We start from the raw sequence: 26,657 nt of genomic DNA, 5'->3' as shown, positions 1-26,657 counted from the left end.
CAGAGCGCTCTACAGCACAGCTCAGGCCAACCTGAGGATAGGCATCAAGGCCGCCAAAGCAGACCACAAAGAGAAGAAAGAAGGGGAACTTAACAACCCTCGACAGATGTGGCAGAGCATACAGTCCTTTACCAACTACAGGGGCTGTGCTGCGATTATTGGGGACTCAGACATGGCTCTGGTAGAGGAGCTGAAAAGCTTCTCTGCCCACTTTGAGCCCCAAGCCCAATACTCAGACACACCACTACAACCCACAACTTTTGACACCACCAGGTCGCAGACGTGAGATTCATGCTCCAAACTGTCAACCCTAGGAAGGCCACATGTCCGGATGGAATACCAGGGAAGGTACTTAGGGCATGTGCTTACCAACTTGCACCAGTCTTCAACCTGTCACTGGAGCAGGCCTACATCCCAGCCTGCCTAATATCGGCCACTATCATTCCAGTCCCAAAGAGGTCACCTACAGGCAATCTCAGTGATTTCCTCCCAGTAGCACTCGCCCCAGTCATCATAAAGTGCTTTGAGGAACTGGTGCTGAGACATATTAGAGCCTGTCTTCCTACCACCCTCAGCCCACATCAATTTGCATACCGGCCAAACAGATCCAATGAGTACGCAATATCCACTGCCATCCATGCAGCACTGAGCCACCTCGAGAGAAGAGTGGAGCTATATCAGAATACTCTTTATTGACTAAAGCTCCACCTTCAACATGATAGTGCTGGACATTCTCATCCCAAAAGTTGGGGCTCCCACCCTCCGCCTGTTAATGGATTAAGGAATTTTTAGTCCACATGAAGCTGGGTCCCCACCTCTCATCCGTCCGCACGCTCAGCAGTGGCTCGCCCCAATGTTGTGTGCTGAGCCCTCTGCTCTGCTCCTTCAACACCTATGACTGCAGACCCACCCACCCTGAGAACATCATTGTGAAGTTTGAAGACGACACAACCGTGGTGGGGCTGATTACAATGGGGGACAAGGCGGCCAACAGAGATGAGGTCCTTAGACTTGGTGAATAGTGCGTCTTTAACAACGCTGAACATTGACAAGACTACGGAACTCAGGACTTCCGTCAGAATAAGGCCGACCCTGCCCCCCTGTATATCAATGGCAAAGGTGTAGAGCGAGTGAAGTCCTTCAAGTTCCTTGGGGTTCACATCCCAGGCCGACCTCTCCTGGACAGCCAACACCTCTGTACTGATCAAAAAGGCGCAGCAGAGGTTGCACTTCCTAAGAGTGCCGATGTCTAGCATCAAAAGTTTGCAGCTGGTTCAGAATACAGCAGCTAGACTTTTGACCAAGACCAAAAGGTTTGAGCACATTACTCCTGTATTGGCCAACTTGCACTGGCTCCCAGTCCACTTAAGATGTGACTTTAAGGTTCTCTTACTAACATATAAATGTTTGCATGGACATGCACCCTCTTATCTCTCTGATTTGATTTCCCCCTATGTTCCTGCACTCATATTATGTATTGTCCTGTCTTTTTCTGACTGCCTGCCTGGTGGTGATACAAAGGAGGACGATTTGAGATGAGTCAGCGGACCAGCGTTTGACCTGAAGCATTTGAACGCCTGCATGGACCAGCTGGCAGAGATGGGAAGCTGCGTCGTGGCCGTCATAGACTAGCACCTCAACATCAACCTGCTAGTGACTTGCCGGCTGACCTACGCTGTGTCTGTGTGGCACCCAAGCTGTACATAAGCGGACAGAAAGAGACTGCAGAAGGTGACCAACACAACATGGACGATCATCGGCCGCCCTTTTGCCACTCCTGTCCACCATCTATAACTCCCGGTTCCTGGTCAAGGCCAAAAACATCATCAGAGACTACACAAAGAAAAAAGCTGGATAGAAAAGCAAATAATATTTACTTCAGATTTACAGTTTTTACTGCTGTACATATCTGCATAAATAAATGAAAAGTTGCTCTAAGTCAGGGGTGTCAAACAAATTTTAGCTTGGGGGACACATGGTAAAAAAAAGTCGCGGGGGCTGGACTAGTGGATTAAAGACAAAGAGGGAGAGAAAAAGAGAAACAAAGAGAGAGAAGGGGAAAAGTGAGAAAATGTTAGAGAGAGAAAGGGAAAAGAGTGAGAAAATAAGAGAAAGCGAGAATGAAAGAGAGACAAAGAAAGAGAAAAAATGAAAGTGAGTGAAAGAGAAGAGAAAAGATAGACACACAGTGAGGCGCACAGTAAGAAGAAGAAAAATACGGAAAAAGGGGGGAAAGAAGAGAAAGGGAGCCAGAGAAATAGAAAGAGAAGAGACACAAAGGGAGAAAAGGAGATCGAGAGAAAAAAAGAGAGAAGCACAGGACAAATAGGAGGGAAGAGAGAAAGACAGAAAAAGCAATAGAATGAGAGAGACAGAGTAAAAAAAAGAGAAAAATACAGCTACAGTTGGCTTTGGGACTAGTGCATGGCTATGGCAACATCCAGTGGACATATTTAAAACTGCAGCTCATTTTTCTCTCGCACTTCTCTCAGCGTTGTTTTGACACCCTTGCTCTAAGTATCTGCGTAAATGAGACCACTTGGGAATTCACTGACGATTTCAACTCAAACAAATAAAAAAGATACTTGGTGTTGTGAAAAAACGTTTTAATGATTTAAGCGAGATTAAGGGAAGGCACATATACAAAGTGCAAAACCTCACAACAGAAAAATGAGATTTCACTGCCACTGAAAGATTAGCGATTCCATTATGGTGTGCAAATATACAGAATACACATTAATTCACTTTTCCCTTGCTGTAAATGTCAGAATATATTAGACATTTAAATCCCAGACAATTATGAGAAAATGGCAATCATTTTTGAATGTTTTTAACAAGCATTATGATGAAAAGTCTATCCAAATATTTTCCAATAAACATGTTTTCTTTTCATTCTTTCCTCATCTAAACACAAGATTTTGTGCTTGTGTTGCGTTAATGAGATAATAGTGACGAAGCAATATGAAACGCGTTTTCCATGTCAGGTGATCACCGTTCTATGTATTGCTGTGCATTGAAATGAACTGCGAGTTTACGCTGCAAGAAGTCAGAATGGCCACTCCCTGAGATAGATAAAACAAGTGGAGTGTCAGGGCCTGCAAGGCCTTCTCTGCTGGACAAGAAATATCTGAATCATGTCTCATTTATTAATTTATTTATTTGTATAGCCCTTAATCACAAAGAGTCTCAAAGGGCTTCACAGGTTATAACACAGACTATTTTTTCCAGACTATTATTACACCATCCCCTGATCTGGAACCAACACGAGGGCAAGGAAAAACTCAAAAACCTCAACATGAGGAAAATGAAGAAAACCTTGAGAAGGGACCGCCCATGTGGCATCCCCCCTTGTTAATTCTATTTTGTCCATGAATACTTGTTATTCCAAATAGTCAGATTATTTTCATTGCCCTGTTCCTGCTTGTGCTGCTCTCAGATGTGTTCTTTCATATTTAAGCATTTGATCACATTTCAGACATTACTCATTGCCAGGGTCACAAGGTCTGGAGGCCTTCAGAATCTGTCCTACAAGCCCTGAGGCATGACATCAGCGTTGATAAAGCTGTTGGTTTAGCCAATGACATTTCAAGCTGGCGGAGCAGGGCCTTCTTGAAGGCGTACTGAAATGTCAGCGGTTTTACATACTATGATTGTCTAGGAAGTGTCCGTTGCTTGTGTTGAAGGGACTATTTCATCCCTAAATCGAATGAAAACTTGCAAGAAATGCAGTTGCACAATCTTGACTTTAAGCGTTAGCTTCAATGACGGTAGAACTGAAATACAAGGCTAATCTGTATGACAGAGTAGTTAAAATCTTCTTGAGGAAAAGATGGATTTTTTGCACAAAAAACAGATTTATGGTGAGTAAAATGTGGCTATATTCCCAAATAGACACCCTGAACTGGTTGCCAGTCAGTCGCAGGGCACGCAGAGTCAGAAAAGACACTCATCCATAACTAGGGACAACTAGGACCGGCCATGCATGTTTATGGAATGTGGTAAACAAACCGGAGTTCCTGCAGGAAACCCACACAAGCACAGGGAGAACATGCAAACTCCGCACAGGGAGCCTGGTAGCTGTATTTGAACCCATGAACCCAGAACTGTGGCGCGGACCCGCTAACCACTCAGCTGTTGTGCCGCCCTATAGTAGTTATGGACGGTTGAATTTAAGGCCTAGGTTTGAAATGCACAGCCCGCCACAGGATGAAACAGATGGATTTTCACACTTATATTTCTTTTACACAATCCCAACATTAATACTAATGCCAGGGTTAGAGTAGCAGGGAAGCTTTAAACATCCATCCATTATCAGCACTGCTTATCCTCAGTAGGGTCGCAGGGGTGCTGGAGCCCACCCCAGCTATCTTCGGGCAGTGGCTAGGGGGACACCCTGAACTGGTTGCCAGCCAATCGCAGGGCACACAGAGACAGACAACTCACTCGCTCATTCACACTTAGGGACAGTTTGGACCGGCCAACTAACCTGACATGCATGTTTTTGGAATGTGGGAGGAAACGGGAGTGTCCGGATGAAACCCACGCAAGCACGGGGAGAACATGCAAACTCCGCGCAGAGAGGCCGCTAACTGGATTTGAACCTCTGAACTGTGGGGTTGACGCGCTAATCACTAAGCCGCTGTGCCGCCCGTCTTAAAACATAGTTTTAAGGGAGAGTATTGGGTTTGGGTACAGACTTCGGCTTTTACTAGTGTTAAAGTGTCAAAAATATGGTCCAAAAAACCTCTATTGAAACAAATTAATAGTTTCATAGTGTATTATACCAATTAAGCAGCACAGCGGCTGGGTGGTTAGTGCCCAGCCCCACGGTGTAGAGATTCAGAGTTCAAGTCCAGACACCACATCCTCCCCGTGTGGAGTTTGCATGTTCTCCCCGTGCCTGTGTTGGTTTCCTTCCACATTCCCAAAACATTCACTTTTGGTTAATTGCCCAGCCCGAATGAGCGTGTGAATAGTAGTATGTCTCTGTGTGCCCTGCCACTGGCTGGCAACCAGTTTAAGGTGTCCGAGATGGTCTCCAGCACCCCCGCGACCCTACTGAGGCAGATAATGGATAGATGGATTATACAGATTGTGCAAATTTAGTAGTGGCCTCAGCAATGCAGTGTTATTAAAGCTGTTGTTGTTTACCTGTTGCATTTCTTTTGTTTGTATCACTTGGTATACTATTGTAATGCTAAAAGCTAATCATATTAATGTGTATTATTTTCATTAGTTATATACTGGTACTTAATTGACATTTTTTAATGAATGCATAGTTAATATATATTTTATATCTATACAGATAGATTTATTCATGGTAAAAATGATAGACTGGATTTATAACGCACTTCGACCAGTCACTGAAGACCTCCCAAAGCGCTCTACAATGCACTTTACACATACCCACACACACCTATAGCGAAGTCAGCCAGGCGGGTCGCCTACCTGCTTATCTGGGACACTAGGGTTTCAGTGTCTTGCCCAAAGACACTTTATATTTGGATTTATTAGCACTTATTGATATGCATATTCAAACCGAACATTATCGGTCTCAATCTACAGGTTTACGACCGAGCAAACGTGGACATGAAAACAAAATAACCCTACTGAAAATATTTTGAGTTGGATCCGACGCTTGCTTTTTGGCGGGGGAAAAACAAAGGCGAACACATATTATGGCAAATATATACGCTTTTAAACAGTAGCAACATTTCAGGATACAAATATAGAAAAATACAAGGAGGCCTGAAATATCTCAAGAAATTGGTTGTTGTTCAGAGGTGTTCTTTAAATGCGTAATGTCCAAAATCCTGTAACAGGCCTAGAAAAGGCAGCTTTCGGGGAATACCAGTTCCTGAACGCAATGCTCGCCTCGGTCCACAGAGTAAGGACTCTCTTCCTCATGAGGAGGCAGAGTCCGACCCTCCTCCTCCAGCGAGAGGGTATCGGGCTCGGATTTCAAACTGCGCCTGAGTTTTTCTGGGAAGGCGAACGAGAAGAGAGCCTTGGGGTCGCACACAAACTTGTAGACGTATCTCTCTCCGGCAACCTGCGAGAGGAGCAGATCGGAGAAGAAACGTGGAGCGCTCGGCGATGAGGTCAGTGTCGGTGCGACGTCGGATTGTACCTTTACCTTCTGCATGATGCCCTTCTCGTAGTAGTACCTCAGCGAGCGACTCAACTTGTCGTAGTTCATGGCTGGTCGGTTCTTCTGGATGCCCCACAGCCGAGCCACCTGGATTGGGAGATGACCGCGTGTAGAGTTCAGGGTTCGTACACCTTTTTCATGGTCAAATTAACGTTTAGCGGGACATTAAGATTCTTAGATCTGGAGTAAATCGAAAATATATTTGTGGATCTGGTGTATGTGGAATGGTGTCAAGTTGCAAGAGGTAGAGGGTTTCAAGTATTTGGGTTCATGTGTGTCAGCAGGTTGTGGTCTGTAGAAAAGGGTGGGTGAAGGTTGCAAGGCAAAGGGTGTGCTGAACGGATTGTTAATATATAGAGAATGGATGCAAAGCGAGGATTGTATGGTGGTACCAACAGTGATGTAGGTTTGAGAGTAAATGAGCGTAACAGATTAAATGTCTTTGAAATGAGATGTTTGCGTAGTAAGTGTGGATTGACACAACTGGATAGGTTAAGGAATGAAGAAGTAAGGAGAAGGACTGGTGTGGTGAGAGAGCTTGCCGGTAGGGTGGATGAAATTGTTCTGAGATGGTTTGGACAAATGGAAAGAATGAAATAAGGCCGTTTGACTTATAGAGTACAGTGGAACCTCGTTTTTCGAACGCCTCTCAGTTCGAACAAATCGGAGTCCGGCCAAAAATTTCGAGAAATTCTTGCTTCGCTGTTCGGTCAAAAAAAATCGGAATTCGAACGCCGGTAATGCGTGAGTGCGTACGCCAGGGTGCGATGCTGAGCGGCGTACGGGTGTAGATCGCTCTTTTCGTGACCAACCGTTATCGTGTGCGAGTGTCTGATCTTGCTAGGGAATACCCCACCGTCCACCTGTGCCTTCTGCTGACCACCACAAAGGTAGGAAATCCTATTCATAATTCTTTTCTTTAACCTTTTTTTTTATTTTTACACGTTCATGTTAGCGTAATCTTTCGTACGGAAGATTACGATAACGCGAATGTACGATTAGCCTGGGTTAGCTTCATGTTTACGTTAAACATTCAAGGTAAACATTCAGGGTGTTGGAACGGAGCCCATAATTCAGGGTGTTGGAACGGAGCCCCCTTTCCAATGAACCGCTCACCACTTGTTGTGGAGACCCGGGTGCTAAATGACTTGTAAACGACCTGATTTTCTTATTTTTACACGTTCATGTTCGCGTAATCTTTCGTACGGAAGATTACGATAACGCGAACGTACGATTAGCCTGGGTTAGCTCTATGTTTACGTTAAACATTCAAGGTAAACATTCAGGGTGTTGGAACGAATTAAAACGATTTACATTATTTTTAATGGGAAAAATTATTTCGGTGATGGAACAAATCGGTTTTCGAACAGGGTTCTGGAACGGATTATGGTCGAGAACCGAGGTTCCACTGCAAGTAGTGAAGAAGTGGTGAGATATGGAATAAGAGGAAGGCTCAAATACGGTTGTAACGTGCTCTGGATCGTGAGGTTGGTTAATTTAACGGATGGAAGAGTGTATGCTAGGGATAGATGTGAATGGCGAAGGATTGTTAACAATGTCTGATATCGACGCATATGATGCGGAGGAGGTAAACCAGTGTATGCTGTCGGACCTCTCCGCTAATGAAGGCTTGCATGGCACAGCAACTTACCCTTTGTTGTGTTGTGGGCTTAATGTTCGATGTCAGTCAATGTTTGGAGGAGCAAAGGGGAATGAGTGTTTGGTGAATGTGTTCTTAGCCACCTACCACTAGGGGGATATGGCTTCGGTAAATAGAAATATAGATTTTTGTGGATCCGGACAATACCTGTGTAAATACTTTCGAGACAAATCTCTCCCTATATAGGTGTTGCGTAAAATGAGGGTAATAGCTTACATTTTAAGTTGCAGGGAGTTACTTTTTGCATGGCTCATAATAAATGGCCAAAATTAATATGTAATGCTTGCACTAATACACATTTTATAGTGCCCTCTTTAGGTGTAGCATGCACCCGTTCTCTTGGGCGCAACTCGTAGAGGGCTATGGCGCTTCATACAAACTAATACAAGCTGCCGTTAATCAAAAAGGAAGAATAAATGCAATTGTAAAGCCAAGCCACTAGAGAGCAGTGCCAGCATCATTTTTAAGCATACTTGTTGAGAAACATGGCAACAATCTCAAGCATTGACAAGCACTTCACCCGAAAATTAATCCTTGAAGAAGCAACATTGAGATTCAAGCATTTTCAAGGATTTGATCTTATAATTGTTAAAAGGAGTGTAGGAAAGAATGTGTTTTAAAGAAACACATTCCTGGAACGCAATCACTTTTATCTTACGCGTTAATAAAATTTGGTTCTTATACAACACATAATTCTGTTGGATCAGTTTTAGAAGAAAAGCCAAGAGACTCAAACCAAAAAGACAATGTAACAAAACTACAATTACTGTATAACAATATCAACATAACAACTAAATTATCTTCCATTCCGCAATACTTTGAGAATAAAGTCAGTAAGAAGCCTTTTCGGTTCTGTTCCCATTGTGACAATGGATTTTCAGGCTCTTGTAACAAGTTTACATTTTTGATTGCAGCTCTTTGCTCTCTGTGCGGTGAGCTTTTTTTTCCCATGTGTTCATGTAAATTTATGGTGTTGCAGTAGCAGAACACAACCTGACCAAGATTTCGGGCCAGGTTCGGGCCCGGGCCTAAGATCTTATGTCTAGTATGTAGTTATTTTAAGGCACTTTGATGGTGCAGATTATATGTGATTCTTATCAGCGAGTATGTACGGTAATTTGTAACCAAGTAGTGATTTTCAGTAACATGCTAGACCACATATGTCAGAGTCAAGGCCCGCGGGCCACATTAGGCCCGCGAGAGGGTTTTACCTGGCCCGCGTGACGATATCAATATATTATTAGATCCGGCCCGCAGGCCGCTGCAAGCCAGCAGCCCGCACTACGCATGAATACTACATTTCCCACAATGCAACGGGGACGCGCCGAGCGGGAGCAAAGCGGGAGGCGGTTTGATTTATTCAGCAGTCGATCAGCAGCAGTCATTAGCATAACAGCAAAAATTAGCCCACATTACCCATCAACAATGGCTAAACGGAAGGTGGACACTGAAAACCGGGGCTTTCAAACAAGGTGGGAGTTGGAGTACATGTTCACGGAGGTAGCTGGAAAAGTATCAGCGTCAGCCTCAAACAAGTAATGTAGAGTTGTAGTAATACAGTACTGTATATAAATGTATGTAAATACAGTAATAATACAGTAATGTTTCCTGTGCAATTACACATTTGAAGTTTTTACTCCGTTCAAGTTTAAAAGTTAAATATGCACATAAAGAAGGTCTTGTTTTTTGTTGTTCCCCTCGGGAATTTTAAAGCTTTATTGTCTATGTTGACTATGTTGTTTTTGTTTGCCGACTCTGTCCTGGGAGTGTTTCTTGTTTTTCGGCTTTTCATTAAAAATAGATCTTGATGTGGACAACAGTCTTTTGATAAAATTGTCTCCTATTTAGCAGAGAAAATGACTTTTGATTGTTATTATTTGTTAATCAGTAATTCCTTTTTTTCACACTAACCCAGAGAAAGCACAGAAAGGAAAGTCAATGTACATTTGAGCAGGACAGATGAGGTCCAGTGTGTTGATTGCTATTGGTTTTAAGTAACAAGAGATTTTTGCACTTTATTTTATTGTATTTCGAGGCAATATTTCTTTCTTCTTTTTAATAATTTCAAATGATTGAATGATAGAAAATGGTTATGAGATATGTTATGAGTTTTTTATATAAAGGACATTTGTATTTTGTGCCTGCTGAAATTAAAAATGACTGACAGAGTCATAAGAAAATATTGCTTTATTTATACAATCATATTGTAATATATTTGTTGTGTTTTCAGTAGGTTAAATCTTGGTTTCAGTAAAGATTGGACAGTCCGGCCCTCAGCTTGTAGCCAAATGTTTTATTTGGCCCTCCGTCCATTTGACTTTGACACCCCTGTGCTAGACACTGGTTAAGGGTCAGTGCTACATGGACTCACTAACCTCTTCACAGTCTATGAGTTTGAACTCCATATTATGGCCCGTCCACACAATCAGATGCGCGTTGGCTGGGTCGTCCAGCAGGGTGAGCAGGAACTGCCAAAGTTGAAGGGAGCCACGCCGCAGATAAGGCAAACCATCTTGCCTCGTCTTTCCTGCACCAAAGGGAAAGAACAGTTGAGTAAAAGTCTCTGGTTTTGGGGGTCGAATCCTTACTCTTACCCTCTGCTCTGTCAGGCACAACACAGGTATCATCATAGTAAAAGCGAGCTTCTGCTTCACGAGCAAAACCTGCTGGCAGAGGATAAGATGAACTACCAGTTCTCACTGAAGCATGACTGACAGACTCGCACTCACCTACGTCGCCGTTCGAGTGGAAGGCTGACGTGTTGTCAAAGGATAATGATTGACAGCTTGGAACCTCTATAAAGAGAAAGAATAGGGCCAAATATAAAATAGCTATACAATAACATAATTAAGGCAAAATAAATGAACTGAACATTGTACAAAGGGGCTTTTGGTTTAAATATATGTTTGCATCAAGTCAACTCTACAATGTTCTTTGCTATTTCCAGGGTTCATACACATTAAGGCAAGTTAAGGCCTAGAAAAACACAAATATATATTGTACACAATACATCATAGACATTAAAAAAAAGGTAAAAACAGGGGTGGGGGACTATGCGCTGCAAGAACAGCAGAATCATTGACACACACTGCTCACCCGATACACAGTTTCTAGCAGTATCGGGTAGACCCTTCTAACTACCGAGAGAGCTAACTATGATTCAGATTAAGATATACTTTATTGTCATTCTAGTACACGTGTATACAGAACGAAATGTCGATACATCTGACCCGCAGTTTCCTTGAATGTACAGATATAAATAAAATGTTGTATTGAGTTGGAGTATTGAAGTACTAATAATATACTAAATAATTATGGCTATGTATAGTATTATAGAGTAGTGCAAAGAGTGCAAGAGTAGCAGCTAACCAGATGTGCAAAATGGACAGTCAGGTAAACAAGTCACTGTACAGTAACAATGGTCATTGTGATTGCCGTTTACGTTCCACCGGATGCTAATTTTAGCATAGCGCTAAATGCCCTGCTCGCTGCTATCAATAAACAGCAGCTTGCACACCCCGACTTAGCTTTTATCGTCGCCGGCTACTTTAATCAGGCATGCTTAAGGACTGTACTTCCAAAATTCATTCAATATATGGACTGTGCAACCAGGGGGGAAAAAACACTGGACCGTGTGTACAGTAACATCAAACATGCGTACAGCTTCCCCTCCCCCCACCGAGCTGGATCAGACCATCTCTGTCTGTCCCTCACCCCCTATAGGGAAAAAGCCTGCAACAAGGACAATACAAAAATCTTCTTTGTTCTCTTCTATCCTCACTGTAAAATGTGAACTGGAGTGCCACGTCCAATTTCGTTGTCACAATATGTTCAACCCATTTTGTAACAATGACAATAAAGGTATATTCTATTCTATTCTATTACCTGGCACAGGTTTTAGCCATGGCAAAAAAGGTTCATCTGACAGAATTCTCATTAAATTCACAATTTCACATGGTCCAAAGTAAATGTATTTTCCATGTTTCTATTTGTGTTATGGGTAGACATGCATCTGCTCTAAAATGCCCGACTGAAACCACATCACCGTTTTGATACTTCCAATATTGTAGTCACGCAATGTTGCCATCAAGGTAAACCGGTGAATTATTAAAAAAGACAATTAATACTGTAAATGTAATTAAATCATTTTAGTTCATACAAATATAAATCTTGATAAGAGTTGATGTGTTCCCATTTTTAAGACTTTCAAAAACTGGATTTCAGAAGTTTCAATGTCAATTAAGGCCTTATTTTTAGAATAATGAATTCAATGCCTTTTAAGACTTTTCAAGGATCCGCGGGAACCCTGTGTTTTGGATTGTATAAGGTAATCCCTTGCTGTATCGCAGTTTACTCTTTGCAGTATCGCTACTCTGTGGATTATCTTCGTGCATTGTGTTCTGCACAATACAACATACAGCAAATGCCATAGGGTAGGTCGCCATGGGCTCTGTGTGCGTGTGTATCGGATGGGCGTGTCTGTCGTGTGTGCGACTGTGATGGACCGGCATCCTGGAAGCACAGCAACAACTAGTATTTTAACACCTTGTTACATTAAAAAGAAATTTGTCAATAAACTCGGAATCTAGGGAATGTCGGGAGAGCACAAAGAATTGCTGATCACCATTGGGTGCTTCGTGGATTGTTATCGGGTCAGGAAAGTGACTGAAGTCGACTAGGGAAAGAAAGCAATAGTGTGGCCTACTGCTTCACCTACGCAACAACTCTGACAAGCCCGGCCCGCTGAGCCTGTGTCTCACCAACGCTAGATCCATTACCCATGAAACCTGCAGCTAGAACTCGTGGGAAACCGCTACATTCGTGATGGTTGTATTTGAACAAAAACCTGGCTCAACATGAGGATCCCCGATGCTAGTGTTCAGCGAACCACCCGCACGCTTTCTTACACTGAAGGGGGAAGTTCTCCAATTTTGGCGTACAATTGTATAATAAAAAAACAATAAAGACCATACAATCAACTGCAATTTCTTGTTTTTCTAGTTAGCTCTTTAGTTGTTTTTTTGGTTACAGACGTATATAAGTAACTGATATCTGATAAATATGTTTACTTCAGGGTTTTGACTAGCGCGGGATTTTTTGGGGGACGTAACCCCCAAGAAAAAACAATAGATTACTGTGTTGGAATCGAGCAGGGAAATATGGCCAAAAATAGTATAGAAAGACTTAGCCAAGGCAAAATCAATTACCCGAACATTGAATACAATTTATTTTGGTCAAATATATACAGTGGAACCTCGGTTCTCGACCATAATCAATTCCAGAACCCTGTTCGCAAAACGATTTGTTCAATCACCGAAATCGTTTTTCCCATTAAAAGTAATGTATAATCGTTTTAATCCGTTCCAACACCCTGAATGTTTACCACGAACGTAAACATGAAGCTAACCCAGGCTAATCGTACGTTCGCGTTAGCGTAATCTTTCGTACGAAAGATTACGCTAACATGAACGTGTAAAAATTTAAAAAAAGGATTATGAATAGGATTTCTTACCTTTGTGGTGGACAGAGAGAAAAATCATCAAAAGTTTTTCAACCTCTTCCAAAACTTGCGGCAGTTGCTTGCTTATAGCTTATAACTTCCTTAGCCGCATCACTCGGTTTCACAGCCTCCTTATTCTTTACTATCGTACTGATAGTAGATTTAGCCATGCTGTATTCACTAGCAAGATCGGAAATTCGTACACCTCTTTCATATTTAGCTATTATGTCTTTCTTAAAGGCAATAGTTGGACGAACAACTTGTCTTTTTTCACATGTCCTGCTTGCACCGACCTTCTTCGTAGGCATAATTAGGGGCTAAAACACCCGTACGCCGCTCAGCATCGCACCCTAGCGTACCGGCGTTCGAACTCCGATTTTTAGATCCAAACAGCGAATCAAGAATTTCTCGAAATTTTTGGTCGAACACCGATTTGTCCGAACTGAGAGGCGTTCGAAAACAGAGGTTCCACTGTATTCGCATTTACTCACTTCTGCAATGTTTTTTTGCTGTTTTTCATTGTATACAGTACATTGGTTGTTTGAAATTCTCCAGCTATTCAGTTAATTACACACCTGTGTCAAAGCCGGGGTCCCTCGGCTCTTGTTTGATGGTGATGTGGCCGAAAGCCGCCATGCTTGAACTGCAGGCCCTTGCCTCCGGGTAACGCGGATCCACCACCTCCTGTTTGCAAAGGCCTCGGCCAGCCAGCGGAACCGGAGGTTCTGACAGGTGTCGCTGATACAACTGCCGGACAGGGTTGCCCGACGAATTGTAGGACAAGTTTGCGCATTTCTTTGCCGGTGGAAAAGACAAACATGGTTCTGACATCTGCCGTTGATACCTGAAAAGAGATTTGGATGAGCTTGGCCGGGAGAAAAGAAATACAAATATGGACAGTCCCACAGTTGTAGACGGTTATAGCCAACTCCCTTGCTATGGGTGGCTTACAGGGGGCAGGCCATAGGGGATCTGACCCAGCAGGTGATCGATAATTTTGCTCAAAATGATTACCGTATTTTTTATCATTATTATTAGCAGTAGTATTATTATTATTAGGCTAGGCCACTCAAATTTTAGATGACAAGGTAAAAATAGTGTGATGATCTTATTTCGAATGTCTTTTCCTATGTGGGGCGGCAGTAGCCCAGGAGGTAGAGCTCTCGTCTCGGGATCAAGGGATCTCAGTTCGAATCCCGGCTTGTCCGTGTTACATGTCAAAGTGTCCTTGGGTAAGACACTGAACCCCTAATACCCCCAATAAGCAGGTTAGCGTCTTACATGGCTGCAATACAAGGCCGCTATTGGGAAATGTGAAGCACACTGTAAAGCGCTTTGGGAAGTCTTGACTTGAAAAGCGCTATATAAAATGCAGATCATTTCATTTAGACTATAAGTTGCAGTTTTTTTTCATAGTTTAGCCAGAGGTGTGACTTATACTCCGGTGTGACATATGTGTGAAATTATTAAATTAAATTAATTATATCATTTTAGGGCAGCACGGCAGTGCAGTGGTTAGCGCGTGTGCGGCACAGTTCAGAGGTCACGAGATCGAACCTTCCTGTGTGGAGTTTGCATTGTTCTCCCTGTGCTTGCGTGGGTTTCCTCCCACATTCATAAAACATGCGTTTCAGGTTAATTGGCCGGTCCAAATTGTCCCTAGGTGTGAATGAGTGAGTGAGTTGTCTGTCTCTGTGTGCCCTGCGACTCTCTGGCAACCAGTTCAGGGTGTCCCCTGCCCACTGCCCAAAGACAGCTGGGATGGGCTCCAGCACCCCCGCGACCCTACTGAGGATAAGCGGTGCAGATAATGGATGGATGGATATGTCATTTTATTTTCACACTAAACCTCATGTGTGAAAACGTTAACACATTAACACAATAAACAAAAAAATCAAATCGCTAGATACGTTACGGCGTTAGCATCCATGAGCACTTCCACAAACAATGCATAGTGAATTTTATTTAGATTTCAAATAGCCTTTCAAGATGCCATGCATGTTTTTGGTGTTGGGTTATATCAAATACATTTTCCCCCCAAAATGCGACTTATATTCCAAGGCGACATTTTTGGTCTGGTCCGATTTATTATCCGGAGCAACTCATAGTCCGGAAAATGCAGTACTTTGATTATTTCATAAATACTTTTGTAATTGTTGCTCACCTCTGCTCAGAATGGTAAGCCGCGGCAAGGTGGTCATCGGGAATCCTGGACACTGCAAATGGATGTTTTTGGTGGATGTGATGGGTAGGGCAGCTGGACACTTGTCTCGTGGAACAGTTCGCGAGTCGCTGCTGCTGCAACCCGGCAGCTGCAAGCCCGTTGGTGCGTGCCAACTCAACTGATTCCCTGTGACAAGAACCGCAAACGGAAAAAAAAGACATGAGAAAATTCAACCACCTCTTGAAACCGTGCCCTCTTCCTTTTGGACCATTCTTACCTGCTGCTCCAAAGGCACTTGTCGGTGGATGGGCTGGGCTCTCGTTTCACATTGCCGATCGGTGGCGTCTGAAGCGTCGCTGAAATCATGATGCAAACGTCACAAATCAACAGCTTCATTGTCAGATGTTTTTCTACAATGATAGGACCGAATCCTCAAAACAACTACTCAACTACTCACAGTGGTTACAGTGAAAATCTGGGACGAACTGTTCATCATCAGGAGCCTGAGCTATGGTGGATGGAAAGGTAGTAAAAGGTCTGATGTTAAATACAATGACGTCAAGTGCATTAATATTCTATTGTACTTTGTGCTTTACCTTCAGTTATCCAGATTTCCTGAAGCTGACTCAGATCTTGAAAAAGTTCTATACACCAGAAATAAAAGAACATACTAAATCAGTGGTTGGCAATCACCGAGCCGCGAACCGGTACTGGGCCGCACAGGAGAAGAAAAAAAACATATTTTCAGAGTATGGAAACCCCTCGCTACTTCGCACTTTGGTTATCGCAGGTTAACTGCTTTGTGGATTTTGAATTGAATTGTCTCTAGTGTCATTGATAAACGTATTGTGTTCTGAGCTGACAGCAATGTCAAGTCAAGTCATGTTTATTTGTATAGCGCTTAATTACAAGGAGTCTCAAAGGGCTGCACAGACTATTGCGAACTACAGACTATTATGACACCATCCCCTGATCTAAAACCTACATGAGGGCAAGGAAAACTCAAAAACCTCAGCATGAATCCAATCTGGATTGCGGCAGTCAGAATGCTAAATTTTATTCGAATCCTATCCTTTAGGCCACTCGAATGACAGATGACAAAGTAAAACTAGTGTGATGATGAGCTCAAATCCAATGACTTTTCCTATGTCATCTAGATCCTTAGTGGTCTGAGTGATTCCACAGTGGATTTGGGCTTGTTATTAATAGTATTATCATTGTTTTTTGTACTACTACCAATATTAGGCTGGCCGGGACTATAGGCCACTACTTTTTTCCCCAAACTTTCAACCCTGCGGCTTATTCAGTGATGCGGCCAATTTATGTCATTTTTCTAACGGCCGCCAGCGGCGCTCGAGTACAAAAGGTAAGATTTAGATCGGTGGAATATATGCGCCGAGGAAGACTGCAACTTCTTGGCTTGTGCACAAATTAAATTAGCGTAAACATACCCTCATCATGCAAAATGCAAAAAGAAAGGCACATGACGCAGCTTTCAAGCTAAAAGCAATCGAGCAGTCCGATAAAGAAGGAAACAGAGCTACTGCACGTAAACTTGGCATAAACGAATCGATGGTGAGACGCTGGAAACTGCAGCGGGAAGAACTGGAGAAATTTAAAAAGGCGAAAAAAGCTTTCCGAGGTGATAAAACTAGGTGGCCCGAACTGGAAGACCTTCTAGAAGACTGGGTGAACAAACAGAGCAGATGGCCGAGGTGTTTCGACTGTGCAGATCCAACTGAAAGCGAAAACAATCGCCACCAAAAAGAAAATTCCGGATTTCAAAGGAGGACCGTCGTGGTGTCTTAGATTTATGAAACGAAAAGGTCTGTCCGTCAGGAGATATATATTTAGTGGGTATATATTTTTCCCACCCTTACCTTTGGAAATATACACTTTTTTCCTTGGATTACTTTCAACGGAACCCGGACTCTGCAGGTCTGCATCAAACCTTAAGTACCGATATCATTTTCCGTTCATTTTGCCGGCTGTGATTTTTGGACTGTGTACTTTAATGAAGGACATTTAGTTTCAATCGCGGGACTTAAAGTCGGGTTTGGGTTAATTTTGTGTTTGTGTTACATTTTTTTAATGTGGGCGCGTGCGGCTTATATACAGGTGCGGCTTGTGTAAGTACAAAATCGGTTTTCCTCTTAAAATGTAGTGGGTGCGGCTTATAATCAGGTGCGCTCTATAGTCCGGAATTTACGGTAGTCAAAAACTAAACTGGCCCACGGTACATAAAAAGTGACGGACCACTGTCCTAAATGATCTTACTTTCTTCATATCATGTGGATATAATATAGAAGTGAGCATTGTGATCATACCTTCGGTGTCTTGATCCAAGCCGGCATCCATGAACTTCCTTTTCCTCTCATTAAGGCATGTCTCTTTTTCTTCTTGGTGACGTGTCTGCACACAAAAAAACAAGACTCAGACTTCAACAGGCTTATAACCAAAAAAAAAACAACAAATAGTAACTTGTGGTCCAAACTTACTTCATGTGGGACTGCAAAGGGGACCTGCTGATCGTAATACCAGTCCATATTCAAAGTCTTCACCCTGAATTAAATACACAAAGATTAACTTGAAAGCGTTTTTTTTTACAGTCTAGAACCGCAGGTACCATGAAGCTGAATAGCTCACCAGTGCTAGGTCATTGTGATTTCCTATTAAAAAAATATTTTAGCGGTTGTCTGAGTCTATTTAACCCTACTTCCAATAATTAAACTGGTAATAACATAGTAACAAGATGGTAATAACGCGTTACAAAGAGTACTGTTACACAGTATTAAAATGAAATAATCTGCATTTATATAGCGCTTTTCAAGTCAATGACTTCCCAAAGCGCTTTACAATGTGCTTCACATTTCCCAATAGCGGCCGTGCAGCCATGTAAGGCGCTAACCTGCAATTGGGGGCATTAGGGGTTCAGTGTCTTACCCAAGAACACTTCGACATGTAACACGGAGGAGCTGGGATTCGAACCTGCGATCTCATGATCCCCAGACGAGCGCTCTACCTCCTGAGCTACTGCCGCCAAAAGATTTTGTAACGTAAAGGTCATTACAACGTGGTGCGTTACTCCGCTACTTATTAAAAGTAATTCGTGAATTTCCACGTCATCTAATCAGTTCCTGTTCCTAGTTCGCTCAGGATGAATTATTTAACCCTCGGTCCGTCAGCAACACTTTTGATCACGTCATCACAGTGGAGTCAGCATGTTTATGTGGCCCTACAAAGTACCACTCAATAAGCACAGAGGGAAGTAATTTCTCCCTACTTATATTCTCCCTACCGTATATTCTCGCATTTAAGCCATATTTAAAACCATAAAATACTAAAATCAAGGATCAATATATTTGCACATGAAATTATCTGCATTTATATAGCGCTTTACAATGTGCTCCACATTTCCCAATAGCGGCCTTGTATTGCAGCCATGTAAGACGCTAGCCTGCTTATTGGGGGTATTAGGGGTTCAGTGTCTTACCCAAGGACACTTCGACATGTAACGCGGACAAGCCAGGATTCGAACTGGGATCCCTTGATCCCAAGACGAGCGCTCTACCTCCTGAGCTACTGCCGCCCATATTTTGTTGCGTCCCGCCAGTAGCAAATGGAAGGCACTTCATGAGTAGGGGGCGTGGCATTTTTTACGAAATCAATGGGCTAATGTGAGTACCGAATTTACAGTAGAAGAGATTTATTTGTGAAATGAATTCAGCAATGGTGGAGGAACTCTTCCGAGGGGTTTAAACCCCTGAGACAAAATGGATATGGAATGTCTCGCCTGTGTTCGTTCGAAAGCTCTCAAGATGGAAAAAGCCAAGAAATATAAAGGGTTCCCCGTTTCCACAGGTTGGTGTACACCTTTTCTTATAGTTCTTATAATACGTGGCTATGATTAAGCAGTTTTAGGTGGTCGACTTGAATGTGGTAATTTGTAACTACGTAGTTACTTTTAGAGTACCTACACACAAACTGTTTTTGGTGTTAGTAATCTGGGGAGAGCGAGATTTATTTTTAAATGAAGTAACTAGTAACAGTAACTTATTATTATTTTTACTGGTGATAACCGGATAAATTGATATTTTACAAATGCACATGAAACTGGTAGCTTTTAGCACTCATTAGTAACAAATTGCAGCTTTCAGTTGGGGACCCCTGGTCTAGAAATGACACCTTATCCCACACGTGTAACATTTTGTATCGTGCACGAATATTGAGTCAAAATGCAATCATAACATTCCTAATTTTGCAACCGGATGAGGGAGGGTGGGGTTGTTGTTTTTCCACAATGAAGTGAAACTTGATACCTGGCAGGAGTGGAGAGTGGGCTAGTGCAGCTCGCCATTACATAGTAGATTAACACAAACACACGATGTGATGCATACAATGCATTCTGTAGAAAACCAAAAGCAAAAACGGAAGAGGCAAAGCACATTTACTCGAGTAGTTTAAAAAGAAGTGAGGGGGGGTGGGTGTTCTGCTGTAGCTCAGTCAGAAAATGGCGAACGATTTCTCACGCATCTGCTTAAACAAAGGACCTGAGCACGAATGCAAAAATGTAAAGGGAAGAAATTGCGAGTAACGAACCTCTCATGCGGGAAGCAAAGTTGTTAGAAAGTTCAATGAGATGATCGTTTCTACGGCCGCATTCCTCGCAGAGCTTCGGATAAAAACACGTCAACGGCGTTTTCTCAATGGAGCCCCCCTCGCGTTTGCCGTTCAGAGAACGTGTTTCCTATTGGCTACCGCGTGTGTCAATAAAATGGGACCAATGAACTGTAAGTGCAAATCGAAGTCCCGCCTCTCTATTTTTGTATGAATGGTCTGGCTTCATTCAAGGATCCAAGGTTTTCTTAAAGGGCCAGGCTCTTCCTTACGTAATGAAATGAAATGATCAGCATTTATATAGCGCTTTTCAAGTCAAGACTTCCCAAAGCGCTTTACAGTGTGCTTCACATATCCCAATGAAATGAAATGAAATGATCTGCATTTATATAGCGCTTTTCAAGTCAATGACTTCCCAAAGTGCTTCACATTTCCCAACAGCGGCCGTGATCTGTGCAGCCATGTAAGACGCTCACCTGCTTATTGGGGGTATTAGGGGTTCAGTGTCTTACCCAAGGACACTTCGACATGTAACACGGACGAGCCGGGATTCGAACTGGGATCCCTTAATCCTAAGACGATCGCTCTACCTCCAACCCAAGAAGATAAAGGAACAGAGAATATAATGTTATAAAACAAGGAGGATAAGGTTATAGTTATAATTTACACAAAATTTACACAAGAAATGTCGGCATATAGGATGTTACATGCAGTTTGGTATCGTAAGGGTTTGTGCAATATGCATTTGGTGCAAAATAAACAAAAAATAAAACTTAGAAAGTGCAACGTGGCACCTATTGACTCACATCAAGACTACGTAGAATAAGAAAAAAAGAGCATTATTGTCGTTTTTTTGCCAAATACATGTTTACTCGAGGATAGACTTATAACATTGGTAAAATGGCGGCGCCCTCTGTTGGCTGCGGCTGCATCGGCTCGCTACAACGGGTCAGGTGTATCGACATTTCGTTCTGTGTACATTGTTACAAAGAATGACAATACAAAGGAAATTATAATTATTATTATTATAACACTTGCTAGCCCGCTGCGACAATAGTATCACAGTCTACGATGACGTTGTCGTCTGCTACCAATGACCGAGACGATCAGGATAAGAGCTGAAATGGGAAAGACGAGACGAGTCAAACTATAGAAAAAAACCCAGACTTTTTCTTAATCAACGTTTACAGACATTAGGGGTCAACCAGGCAATAGTTTTTGTTTTTTAAGTCCCTTTTATGAATTAAATGAGTTGCAAAATAACTAGAGCAGGGGTGTCAAACATGCGGCCCGGGGGCCAGATCAGGCCCGCTAAGGGATTGAATCCGGCCCGCGAGACAACGCTCAGAGAAGCGCAAGAGAAAAACGAGCTGCAGGTCTAAATATGTCCACTTGATGTTGCCAAAGCCAGGTGCCTCGAACAAAGACGGTGTACTTGTATTTCTTCTCTCTCTCTCTCTCTCTCTTTCTCTCTCTCTTTCTCCTCCCTTTTTCTCTCACTCTCTGTGTCTCTCTCTCTTTCACTTTCTGTGTCTCTTTCTCTTTCTTTGTCTCTTTCTCTCTCTGTGTCTTTTTACCTTCTTTTGCTCTCTCTTACATTTTTCCTTTTCTCTCTTTCGCTCTCTCCTGCTTTCCCCTTCTCCCCTCTCTTTCCCACCTTCTCTTTTTTCTCCTTCCCTCTTTCTCTCTTTCTATTTCTCTTTGGATGTCATTCTTTCTCTCTATTTCTTTCTCCTTCTCTTGTCTTTATATCTTTTTTGTTTCTCACATTCTCTCTCCCTCTCTCTTCTCACTCTCTCTTTTTCCCTTTCTCTCTTTCATTGTCCCACCCTCTCTCTTTTCTCTCCTTCGCTTTGTCTTATTTCTTTCTCTCTTTTTCTTTCTCTCTAATATACTAGTCCGGCCCCCAAGAGAATGTTTGCTCTATCGTGTGGCCCCCGAGGTAAAATGAGTTTGACACCCCTGAACTAGAGCGTATACTCGAAACATTGAGGTTGGAAATAATGATTTTTATTTGATTTTTTTTTTTAATGTATCCTTCAAACTGCTTCCGTCAAAGGAATTTTCTAAGCGAACCCCAAACTTTTTGAACGGTAGTACTGTATATATATATATATATATATATATTTTTTTTTTTTTATTTTTGTACAGGGAATATATATATATATATATATATATATATATATATACACATACACACAGGGTTGGGTAGGGTTACTTTAACTGGATTACTTTCAATTACTCCAATACAAAATATGCTAATAAAAGACAAAAGAAAATAAACATGAATAAAATTATGACTCACAACATGTGGTAAGCTTTCTCTCCTGGCTTTGATCTCCGGCAAAACTAACATAAAATGCGACAGAAACAAAATGAAAATAAATCCAACATCATTTTTGCCGTTCCATGTATTCCGTTACTCCCCAAGCCTTCACAAAATTTTGTCATTTTATTCATATTTAGTTTCTTTTGTCTTTTATTATCATGTTTGGTATTGGAGTAATCCAAAAGTAATTGAAAGTAATCAAGTTAAAGTAACTTTACCCAACCCTGTATATATATATATATATATATATATATATATATATATATATATAATTTTATTTTTTTGTATAGGGGATATATATATATATATATATATATATATATATATATAATTTCATTTTTTTTGTACAGGGAATATATATATATATATATATATATATATGTATATATATATATATATACATACACACAGGGTTGGGTAGGGTTACTTTAACTGGATTACTTTCAATTACTTTTGGATTACTCCAATACAAAATATGCTAATAAAAGACAAAAGAAAATAAACATGAATAAAATTATGACTCACAACATGTGGTAAGCTTTCTCTCCTGGCTTTGATCTCCGGCAAAACTAACATAAAATGCGACAGAAACAAAATGAAAATAAATCCTAACAGCTTTCCCACAACATTTTTGTTCCGTTACTCCCCAAGCCTGCACAAAATGTAGTCATTTTATTCATATTTAGTTTCTTTTGTCTTTTATTAGCATGTTTGGTATTGGAGTAATCCAAAAGTAATTGAAAGTAATCAAGTTAAAGTAACTTTACCCAACGCTGTATATATATATATATATATATATATATATATGTATATATTCCCTGTACAAAAATGACTCTACGGCGTACACAATTTGAAATGATCAAGATCATAAAACACGGAAGAAATATTAGTTTAGTCATCAGGGCTCTTAGTCGGCACCAAATAATAAAAGGCCCCTTTTCATTAATAGGTCCTTAAATTTCAATGTGTTCATTTATAAAATATTAAAGATCGATAAGGTTTGTATTGTATTTGTATTCGTCTTAATGCGACAAAGATGTTTTGCAGTTTACACAATTGCAGTACATACTGTGCGCCGATAGATGGCGCTAATCACTGACAGCAGAGTACGTCAAGGACCAAGTGACAGTTTGCGACTTATAATCGTGAGTTGATATTAAACACTATATAAATAATGTGGATTTATTATCTTGTGTCGCGTCTAGAACGTGTTTGGTGGTTTTATGACAAATTCACACTATGACTACAAGCGAACTCTTTGCTCAAATGGCTCTTTATCCTCAATTGTTTTATTAAATCATGTCACGTTTATTTGTATAGTCTTGATCACAAGGAGTCTCAAAGGGCTGCACAGACCTCTACTGCAAACCGCAGACTATTATTACACCAACCCCTGATCTAAAACCAACATGAGGGAAAGGAAAAACTCAAAAATCTCAACATAAGGAAAATGAAGAAACCTTGAGAATGGACCGCACATAACCAGCCTGCAATGGGATTTTGCATTGCCCTGCGATTGGCTGGCAACCAGTTCAGGGTGTCCCCTGCCCACTGCCCGATGATTGCTGGGATGGGCTCCAGTACCCCCGCGACCCTACTGAGGATAAGCGGTGTAGCTAATGAGATGAGAAACAATTAAATTAATCAAAGTAGAATATAAAATAAATAAAAAAGGATGACCAGGTTGCAATGGATGTAGCATTAACAAACAATACACAGACATTGTCAACATAAAATATAGATCAGTCATAAGCTATAGAATAGAAGTTTGTTTTAAGCTTAGATTTAAATATTCCCACTGAGGTTGCAGATTGGATCTCAAGGGGAAGAGCATTCCACACCACCGGGGGCCTGAATGGAGAATGCTTTCTTCTTGGCTCTTGGGATCACTAGTAGACCAGCATTTTCAGAGCAAAGGCTCCAACCAGGAATAGGGGGAAATTAACCGCGACCTTGATGCAGAGTACTGTAGTGAATCAGATCCTGGCTGGATTCACGGTCTGGGGTACTTCACCACTCAGATCCCCAAGATTCCCTAGGAATTTCCCTGGGAAGGGGAAAAAACTAGACAAAACTCATCAAGTTAAGGTTTTTTCATTCAATGCGACTCAAATCGTCACAAGTGGAGTCATCATGAGGGATTCGGTTTTCTAATTTCAAAGAATGTACTTGGGATTGCTATCTGAATCGCAAGTTCTGTCTGTTGTCGAAATCAACGAACAAAACAAAGACGCATGGTATTAATTGTATTTAATCCTCATGATATATTACGATATGGCAGTTGGTGGGGGTCTAATTCAGCCCCGACCACCAAAAACGAGTATCACTCATAAAAGTCATCACAACAACCTAACAAACATATGCATCCATAACCATATATTCCCACTGTAATTTTATTTATGGCCCCTAAGACTAAGCAGTTTTTTACATTTTGTAACCTTGAAACGAGTCAATGGAGACCCCAACTCCACATAAGGGTTTAAAGTAAGACATGTAATACGTGCAAAGATAAAATCATCAATATAAGTAGTTGGAATATTGTTTTTTTGACTTGTTTCGCGTCATTTTTGTTTGCTCATGTTCAAAATAGTTTTCATTCAAATTGTAGTGATTCTCAACAAGTCTTAAAAATGCCGCCGATACCGCTCTCTGGTGGCTTTGCCAGTGCACTTCCCTCGTGATTAACGACAGCTGGCATTAGTTTGTATGGCATTGTTCTTTGGTCTGTGCAGCCCTTGGAGATTCCTTGTGATAAAGGGCTATACAAATAAACATGACTATTTTTATATACTAATAATCTGATCGTGAGGTAGTACGGGGATATATTTTTAATAACTCATTATGTTTAAGATTGCATTGAAGACATGTAGAATAATTCTATTCCACATAATTTTATCCCCCAATTTATATATATATATATATATATATATATATATATCAAAAAATTAATTGTTTCACCGGCTGATTATGTATATGCTCACTTTTAAGCACCAGTGTGTAATATTTGACCAGTAGATGGCATTGTTGTCTAATGCTAAAGAAAACCAGTGCCACAGCAAGCAACAAGACGGTAGACAAAAGTGGCAGTGAGCTCAGTAATACAAATTTCTCGACCTATACCTTACAATCCAACCAACATTGGTATAATTTGGATATTTTTGCCTAGTATTCAAATCAATGTTTTTAACTGAGTTTTCCGTACAACTACGAGGTACAAAAAAATACACACTGTCCCTTTAAGTTTTATTCTAGAAAAATATAAAAAAAATGCAGGACGGATTTAGAAAATAGTAATATCCAAAACTATAACAAATTGTATTACCTCCCGAAACACGGTAACTATTAGGCAACATTACAATTTAAACTCGATAAAAAAACAAGAAACGGGTGCGTGAATTTTATGTTCGACGGACGGTGTCCCGCGAGGTTTTTCATTGATCATATACCGTAGACTTAAATCAAATCGCTTTTGCCGGGGTGAGATCAGAATCGCTTCTTTACTCATTGTTCGTCGTTGGGTTTGCAATTCAAGCAAACGCACTCCGAACTAGTATATCTGATCAATTCATCATTTCTGACCACAGCTTTTCGCGTGGAGGCCCTAGAAAACATACTCGTGCCTGTTGCTCATCGCCCGCACAGGCTAAGCTAGCAGTTTTTCATATCACTTCCGATCGCAGTCGGGCCACAACTCCAACCGGATCAAATAAGATCAGTGTGTAGGTTTTAGAGAATTATAACAAGCAATCGGCATTCACGCACAAACTCGCACTCAATCACGCTCAGACACACGCACACACCAGGCATTTCCTCTCGCACGCCATTCAAACTGTGAACTGGAGCATCGTTTCCGGTAGTTAAAGTGTCATTTCCGGGATCTTCAGAACGCGCTGCATTGTGGGAAATCAACGATGCTCTAGCGAAGAAACCGCATCAATACTGTATTTTCATATTTTGTCGCCGCTGTTTTTTTTGTTCCTTTTGTTTTTATGTGAAGAGGGAAAACGTTTTAGTTTGTTTGGAATGTTTTATTGGACACATGCACATACATTACCGGAGAAAAATATTACATTAAAGTTGTGTCAACAGTGCATTCAAATTATACAACCACTCAAAATACCAATTAAAAAAGATACACCAAAACAAAATAACAATAATTTTTAAAAATGAATAAAATAAAAGATACCAAGGGGGGGGGGGGGGGGGGGGGCGTTTTCTTTTTTTTAAATGCTTTAT

The 26,657-nt window shown here is 41.3% G+C and overlaps 1 protein-coding gene and 1 non-coding gene across 6 annotated transcripts in view; both read right to left on the bottom strand.

Annotated features, from left to right (window-relative positions):
- Positions 1–2,585: 2,585 nt before the first annotated feature.
- Positions 2,586–26,657, bottom strand: part of LOC148368643 (ETS translocation variant 5-like) — a 29,153-nt gene continuing 5,081 nt past the window's right edge. The window contains exons 1-13 of one of the 5 annotated variants that reach the window (XM_088330626.1): positions 19,795–19,820; positions 17,974–18,037; positions 17,803–17,887; positions 16,072–16,119; positions 15,933–15,983; positions 15,753–15,831; positions 15,476–15,661; positions 13,887–14,155; positions 10,541–10,606; positions 10,406–10,474; positions 10,187–10,338; positions 6,131–6,238; positions 2,586–6,052 (exon numbers count right to left, since the gene is read on the bottom strand). In XM_088330626.1, coding sequence (XP_088186752.1) covers positions 5,825–6,052; positions 6,131–6,238; positions 10,187–10,338; positions 10,406–10,474; positions 10,541–10,606; positions 13,887–14,155; positions 15,476–15,661; positions 15,753–15,831; positions 15,933–15,983; positions 16,072–16,119; positions 17,803–17,887; positions 17,974–18,021 — 1,389 coding nt within the window. In that variant the 5' untranslated portion in view covers positions 18,022–18,037; positions 19,795–19,820 and the 3' untranslated portion in view covers positions 2,586–5,824. Of the gene's footprint in view, positions 6,053–6,130; positions 6,239–10,186; positions 10,339–10,405; positions 10,607–13,886; positions 14,156–15,475; positions 15,662–15,752; positions 15,832–15,932; positions 15,984–16,071; positions 16,120–17,802; positions 17,888–17,973; positions 18,038–19,794; positions 19,826–20,074; positions 20,211–26,657 lie in introns of those variants that run through there. The other 4 variants (XM_088330629.1, XM_088330630.1, XM_088330625.1 and 1 more) reach the window with 4 other exon arrangements.
- On the bottom strand, positions 25,900–26,283 carry LOC148368644 (small Cajal body-specific RNA 2). The gene has a single exon (XR_015850175.1).

Source organism: Urocampus carinirostris, chromosome 3, assembly GCF_059441175.1.
Source record: "Urocampus carinirostris isolate Australia breed hairy pipefish chromosome 3, RoL_Ucar_1.0, whole genome shotgun sequence".
Lineage (NCBI taxonomy): Eukaryota > Metazoa > Chordata > Actinopteri > Syngnathiformes > Syngnathidae > Urocampus > Urocampus carinirostris.
The sequence above is the reverse complement of the archived record's forward strand: the minus strand, read 5'-3'. Positions and strand labels throughout refer to the sequence as shown.